The sequence below is a fragment of the Hippoglossus stenolepis genome, chromosome 9, assembly GCF_022539355.2.
Source record: "Hippoglossus stenolepis isolate QCI-W04-F060 chromosome 9, HSTE1.2, whole genome shotgun sequence".
Classification (NCBI taxonomy): Eukaryota; Metazoa; Chordata; class Actinopteri; order Pleuronectiformes; family Pleuronectidae; genus Hippoglossus; species Hippoglossus stenolepis.
The window spans coordinates 16,752,148-16,759,541 of NC_061491.1; the positions used below are offsets into that span (position 1 = coordinate 16,752,148).

The following is a 7,394-nucleotide window of genomic DNA, read 5'->3' on the forward strand; positions in this document are numbered from 1 at the left end:
GCCTGATTGGAAAAATCCTCTTAACATCCAGACCCGCTGGTATAAATCACAGCTTTCCTCCAGTAGGTTTATCATTACAGTCAGCTAACTGTCATACAAGGACACACAGCTCAGGTTTTGTGCGTTTGTCATTGTTGTGGTTTGTGGATAAAAGAAAACATTTTAGCGTTGCAGGAATGCGGTGCTGCTAATGTAGACCAGCACTTTGTGTTACATTGTGGTTTGGATTTGCAGCATGAACCAGTGGGGCCGGGGCCTCCCAACTCTTTTACTCTCGGGACCCAATTGAGTAAACCGAGTTTCACCCTGTGACCCTCGCTTATTAAAGCCCACATATACTCGTGTCATGCGGAGACCCACAAGAAGCGGAGCCGTTGCCCATTTTGGGTTGTGCTACTTTGAAGAGCCTTCAGATCTAAGCCGTTTAGTTATCCATGCAGACAGGTTCCAGTTCACTTTCTGGCCACTTCCATAACAGCCCTTTTTAAAACCGCTCCAACTACACTTGACCTGACAGAGGATCGGGCGTTTCAAAGTGCTGGAATTCTAATAGGTTGTGAAGGAAACACTTGTGAAGCGTTTAAAACATATTGTGGTCTTGAACCTGGCTTCAGTCGTTCAGTGTAGCCAGAGGTTTAGGCAGAGACACTTGTAAGCCATAATTTCCTGCGTACTCCATGTGAGACCACAGTGAGACACGCACATTCTCACACAACTCTCCCGTCTCCCATTCATTTCACCATTCAAGGTCGGTTAGGAGCCAGGGAGGAAGAGAGGAGCAGGCGAGTTTGTTTCTGGGAAACGTTCGCTAACAGAGACCAGCTGTTTTTCAGTTCAGTGCAGCGAGCTCACCAACCTGTCCTCGCTGGGATTTCACACAAGTGACTTTAGAAGCTCGGCACCTACTTCCTTACTGACCTCTGACCCCTCACATCTGGCACTCCTAAGATCTGTCTTTGTCAGAGAGCAAAGGATTTCCTCTGATTGCACTTGAATCTAGAAGACGTCAGATTCCTGTTCAAGAGTCAGAGAGTGAGCTGAAGTTCAGCTGCTAACGTCCACACCCACACAGTGTTACCGGTGCTGCAGTGTTCTGTCATTCTTACGAAATATTTGACATTGTACATCAGCAGCTGGCCGTGTGTCACAGGCAAACTTTAACTGGTTGTTTTCTTCTGTTTTCTCTTAAACTTACTTGTGTTTGCTTTATGTTGCTGCTTAAAAGACTTTACTAGTTTTACTATGACGTAACGAATGTGTCTTTTTTTTATCTTTCTCCTCCCAGTCTTCAAGGAAACAAGTGTCAGATGACCTGTGACCAAGGGACTTACTACAACGGCCACAGGCGGACTTGTGAGCCCTGCCATCGGGCCTGTGCCACCTGTGCAGGTAGGAAGTCGAAAGCCAGCGATAAAGCACAGTTTGCCTTTCACATATAGAGCCCAGCAGGAGATCGGGGGGGGGGGTCAGACAAGTTCACAAAAACAGGAAACTGTCCGGAACATTCAGTCGAGGGGTGTCGTCTGGGTAGAGCAAGCTGGAGGCAGGACATGACGTATATATCCCACTGCGGAAATCATGCTTTTGTTTATGACACATGGAAAATGGCTTTGGCCCTTTTCATCAACAGCTTTTGAATTTGAATCTTTGTCTGAGTTTTCTACGTGTTCGACGCTTCTTTTCGCGAGTTATTTTTATTTATTTGTTTCAGTTTTGTATCTGTTGCTTGTTAGATTCGTCATTAACACACCCACACACCTCCTGAATTTTTACTAAGGGGCTGATAGGAATAGTTACTGAAAATGTCCAGAGCAAGTGACTTGGACATTTGCGTTCTCACATACAGCCCCTCCAGAAAAGTTAGGGTTAGGGGTTAGGGTTACATAGAGTTACATTTGCTCTCAGACAGCTTGTACTTGAACGGTTTTGCAGCCACAAGGATAAAAGAACATGTTTTGTGTATCATCTGATTTGAAATGCCTTTACAACATCTCCTGAAGTGCGTGTTTCTTGTCTTCCAGGCACAGGTATAGAGGCATGCACTAAGTGTGCAGAGGGCTACTTACTTGAGGACTGGCGGTGTGTGTCAACATGCAGCACCGGCTACTACCTGTCAGAGCAGACCTCAGACAATGGGCAGGTGCAGAGGTCCTGTAAGAAGTGAGTCAGCACGTCCGCACCGCAGGGATAAAACCTTTACATCTCAAGTCCCAAGAGATGATTGAAGAAATCTTGAGATTGTGCAAATTTCCAAACTCCAGTTTAACCTTCTCCTAGCACAACTTGTCCTGTCTGCAGTGCACAAACTCTGCATTTCCCAGTAGTCCATTTTATAATTTAACATTCTGAGAGAGTTTTCAGAAGATGATTCAGACGCTGACATTTCCAATAAAACGGACAATTTATACCTGTTTTTACAGCCGGGACTCAAATAATAACTAGAAGGACACTCAGGGAGCACATACCTCTGTCAAGGCTGATTGGCCACTTAATCATCTATTGAGATGGGAGACATAACCCATGTGCACGGAAGGTTTCTGCAAACGTCTTCCATAAAAGAATATCCATTCTATAAAAAAGTGGAAGGAATATTTGTTACTGTACAGTAACAGAGGAAAGATGACCCTCCTAAAAACAGTTAATTTGATTCACAAAATCAAGATCATTATCTGGATTCTCACAAAATGTCACCTGTTCATAGATATTGGCACTCATGCCTAAATTTGTTAGCTAAAGAAAGCTCCATTATTATTTGAGAAATGTTGCAATGTTTGTAAGTGGAAATAAATTCCTGCATCTGCCCTCTGATCTGGATCCAAACCAATATTGAATGGATCCTTCCCTGACCCATGTCGCATCATTCCAACAGGTTTTGTGGTAAATCCGTCCCGTAGTTTTTGTGTAACTCTGTTCAAAACGTAACAGAGGTGGTATTGACTGTAACAATTAGAGGAAATGTAAGCAGCAAACCTACTCTAGTGAATTTGATCCATTTGAAGTTGACTGTAGAAGCATGAAACTGCATGTGTGAACCTGTATTATTGAATAAACATGTTGTCCAAACAGTTCTTCTGCTTCACTAACATGAACCTGGGTGAGGAGACAGACATACTCATTCAAACATACTCATTTTCTTTTATATGTCTGATGACAGTTTGATGACTACTTTGCCTCCTATCACACCCACAGTCAAACTCCTCCACAGAGTCAGACGTCTTGGCTGCTGCTCTTATCGCTCCCTGTGGTAGACTTGCCTCCCTGCTATTTTTCTCTCCTGCCATGAATTATTTATTGCTCGCTTGACCCCTTACCTCGCTCGAATCCTCGCTTCACTGTCGGCTCCCCTCGGCCTCAGAGACTGACACCAGATCATTTCCATACCCCATTTTCACACCAGCGGGGCGGTAAATGCCAAATTTTGGCCTTTGGTGCATAAAGTTTTATTTCAAATATTTTTTCTCTTCCCTACTTTTTGTTGTGATAACGTGTTCAAAATTCACTCTCTCACCTAACTTGAAAACTTCCAGGTCTTTCTTGATTGTTGCTCACACAAGCGCACACACGCTGAACAGGCCAAAACAATGGAGCTCAGTCAGTGAAAGATTTATCCTCAAAGAACTTTCAGCGAGGATATGTGATCACAGTTCAGCAGAACAGCATCTAATTCTTCTACCCAACCATCGACAGGTGTGACCATAGCTGCTACGAGTGCTCGGGGTCCGGAGAGAGAAACTGCAGCAGCTGCGTCAGTGGTTACAATCTGGAGGCAGGAGCCTGCGTGGTCAGCACCATCTGCAAAGATGGTGAGTTGTCAGCTTTCTCATCTATAAAATAAGGCTCCCGATGTGTTTATTTTATACTTGTTGCAGTCTCTCTCTCTCTCTCTCTCTCTCTCTCTCTGAGGGAATATATTGTTTATGCATTGACATTCTCGTATGGTCTTCAATGAATTTTCTCAAGCACTTAATTGGACCGAGTTGCAGCAAGAATTTTTTTCTCAATTTATAATGTAGTTAATTCACATCAGTATTTTTTTTGCAAAGTGTTAAAGGCAAAAGTTCACAAATTGTGGTTTAAACAATCCGAGCTAATCAAAGCACCAGAATCCTCAGAGGTGTAGATTTACATCTCCGCTCTCTCTGTGACACTCGGGCTATTTTGCATCTCTACTTAAATTAAATTGTGTTCCAAGCCACAGGGAATAGAATGAATGCAAAAGGGTTTCTTTATTAAGTAAAAGCTGAGGTTTTTCTTTTTCATCTCCCAGAGCTTTGTACTAACTTCTGGACTAAAATGCCTCAAAGAGATCTGCTGTGGCTTCAGAGCAGGAAGGCGCTCTGTCCTTGCTTTTGCCTTTTTGAGTTTTCCTTCTAAAGTTCTCATTCATGTTCTGCGTAACACTACTAAAAGCTGTCTCAGGATTTACCTTCGCACACATTCTTACCTTTTTTATTTTAACATAAACTCACCCCTTTCCTGGTTTACGTCACCCACTGCCGAGGCTGAAAGGTTTATTGAAGCTGCTACTTTTCCTTTTCTTATTTTCATATAACACTCACACATTTTGCATTTTTTTCACGTGTCCTCCCCGTGTTCTATTTGCTCTGCTTTATGTTCTGGCCTTTTCAATCTGTGCATGTTTTTCCACTCCCCGGCCGACGCTAGGGTCTGATCAGTTTCCTGTGATTCGCTGCTCTTTCCCTGATCTTTCTAGTTTAAACAAACCTGTGGTGGAGAATTTACCCCAGTGCATGAAGAGAGAAAGTTCTGAGGAGATAAATGTCTTAAATGTGTGACCTTTCTGTTGATGACTACTTTGCTCAAAGTGCACCCTCAGTCTGTTCCCAACCTTCATAACCGGGCTCATATTTGGGGGTGGGGGTGGTGATTGGCAGCTCAAATTGCTGTTGATAAATGAAAGAATTGGCAGACGGTATTGTGAACAGACGGTGGTCCACTTTAAGTTTTCTGTGATGCAAAATGAAAGCAAGTTGTGAATTTTAAAAACCTTCAATTTGCTAATTGTGTGACGTTTGTTTTCTCTCTCTCTCTGTTTTTTTTCCCCCTCCCGAATCTGTTTTCCGTCTCTCCTGACATGGATCCAATCTCTCCACTGGACTACAATCATTTTCCACCTTGATGAACGACACCTGTGATTGGATTTAAAAAAAAAAAAAAACTCTTCCTGTTACCTGAATCCTCTCCTGACCAATCACATGGCTCTGCCTGCCATTCAACCATTTCTGATGGTTCTACCGTGTTTGTCTGTGCGTGTGTGTGTTTCCACATGTTTTCCCTCACCCCTCCTTCCAAACTCCCCCCCCCGTATCTCTTCTTCCTGGTCTGTGGAAAGCAAATGAAGAATCTTGGGCGGAAGGCAGTTTCTGCGTGCTTGTTAAAAAGAACAATCTTTGCCAGAGGAAAGTGCTGCAGCAACTGTGCTGCAGAACGTGCTCGCAGAAGGGGTGACGGGACGCACTCGCCGGGCGTACAGGGAGTGCAGGGGGGATTGCAGGGGCACAGGGGGCACTCCTCCTTCTCAAGCCCCCCTCCCCCTGCCCACTCATTCACAGTCACATAATTTATAAGAGAATCTGTGCCTCTTAAAGGGACTGCATCGGAGGTGCGATGACAGGACTACAACAAACCTACCTTTTTTTCTGTACTGGGACACACACGTCGTCGGGGTGTAAAATGACTGGGACTTATTTCAAGAACAAACGAGCAAATGAAAACAAAAGTGAAAAACAAAATAAAAGTGTCGGTATTTTGTGACCAAAGCATCGATGCCAAAATAGTTGAACCTTCTTTTCTTGTTGCCAGTGTAGGAAGCATTGCTTAAAGCGGGAGCCACTCAGCCTGCGAAGCTCTGAAAACATCCGTGTGCGTTTTTTAGTTTGGCTCCTCTTCCTCCTCTCTTTCCAGTGATAACGCTAAACAGATGGAAAGTGAACATACAGTAGGAAAGGCCCTGGTTTTCCGCCTGTAAATATACGTCTGAGGAAAAAAGAAGCTCACTGTAATGTGAAAATAATAATGTCTGTCTGGGCTGATTCTGGCTGTTTAGGGGAGGGAAGAGAAATTCACACAATTTTATATATATATATATATATACACAGTATATAAACACACACACCCACTCACACACTTATAAACATGAACTCAGACACATTGATCGTAAATCAGCCATCACTTGAAGTTGCGTACGCCGCAGTGTCTCTTTATCGCAAGACTGACACGTGTTACTGACCAAAATCACCTCATTTCATTTATTTTAAAACATGAACCTGCCCTCTCTGAATTGTTTGTGTGTTTTTTGTGTGTGTGTGTCTGTGTGTGTGTGTGTGTGTGTGTGTGTGTGTGTGTGTGTGTGTGTGTGTGTGTGTGTGTGTGTGTGTGTGTGTGTGTGTGTGTGTGTGTGTGTGTGTGTGTGTGTGTGTGTGTGTGTGTGTGTGTGTGTGTGTGTGTGTGTGTGTGTGTGTGTGTGTGTGTGGAGGAATGCTATTAATTCTTGATGTAAGCCCAGACAGCATTGATTCATTCCAGAGGTACTACAAGACGAGTCGATAGTCATTCCTTCCGGAGTTTTCTGCAGCGGAAGGAAACGCTGCAGCGAGGTATAATGAATTTGTGGTTCTGGGGATGCACCGATGTCTATTTTTCACACCATAGTGCAGATTCTGGAAAGGAAACCTTTACCCAAATAAAAAACAAAACAGTATTGATTCCATCCATTACTGTGACTGAACAATTTAAAGCTCCATTATCTTGCTGTCACTGGGAAAAACAATTGAAATATAACTTGCGTGTATTATAGGGATCTTTTCTGTGAGTTGGTTTGTGACCTTCCAGGTGCTGAAATTTGCCTATTAATTATTTGTAATCTGAATGGTGCATCCCTTCATGTTACGGTTCTCTAAATGAAATGGTTTTAGACGTCATTCCATTTTAATGCCATTGCATATCAACTGAAGTATTGTCTCACACTTTCAACACAGAAGGTCAGTGATTGGCACAGACAGTGTTGTGTTGTTATCATGTTTCATCTGCAGGTGAAGGTCTCTGACAGTCAGACGGTAAGCAATCTGTTGTGGTGCAAATCTGAATGTCCAAAATGTAGATGTAAAAAACGTTTGTCGGTAGAACCTGTGCTCCGTCAACCTAAGAGAAAAACAATAGAAAACCAACAAAGAGGCAATCAGTGTGTTGGTAATGTTAATTCATTCTGCACAAATCCAAACTCTCCTCGTGTTGAGCCTGGCACCCTTCAGACACCGGGTTCCTCCACCCGTCTGTCTCTGAGCCTTTCCCCCGTGAGAAGTCCGAGGTCATCCTGGTGTTGCTGATTCCTCACCAAGAACGGCAAAGACAAAATGTTTAAGATTCTTCTTCTG

At 43.4% G+C, this 7,394-nt stretch overlaps 1 protein-coding gene across 2 annotated transcripts in view; it reads left to right on the plus strand.

Moving 5' to 3' along the window:
* The window catches only part of pcsk5b (proprotein convertase subtilisin/kexin type 5b), a 53,317-nt gene extending 46,946 nt beyond the window's left edge, over positions 1 to 6,371 (plus strand). Inside the window, exons 18-21 of one of the 2 annotated variants that reach the window (XM_035165891.2) lie at positions 1,286 to 1,389; positions 2,022 to 2,160; positions 3,688 to 3,803; positions 5,354 to 6,371. In XM_035165891.2, the coding sequence (XP_035021782.1) occupies positions 1,286 to 1,389; positions 2,022 to 2,160; positions 3,688 to 3,803; positions 5,354 to 5,469 (475 nt within the window). In that variant the 3' untranslated portion in view covers positions 5,470 to 6,371. The remainder of the gene's footprint in view (positions 1 to 1,285; positions 1,390 to 2,021; positions 2,161 to 3,687; positions 3,804 to 5,353) is intronic. The other variant, XM_035165892.2, reaches the window with a different exon arrangement.
* Positions 6,372 to 7,394: the final 1,023 nt, after the last annotated feature.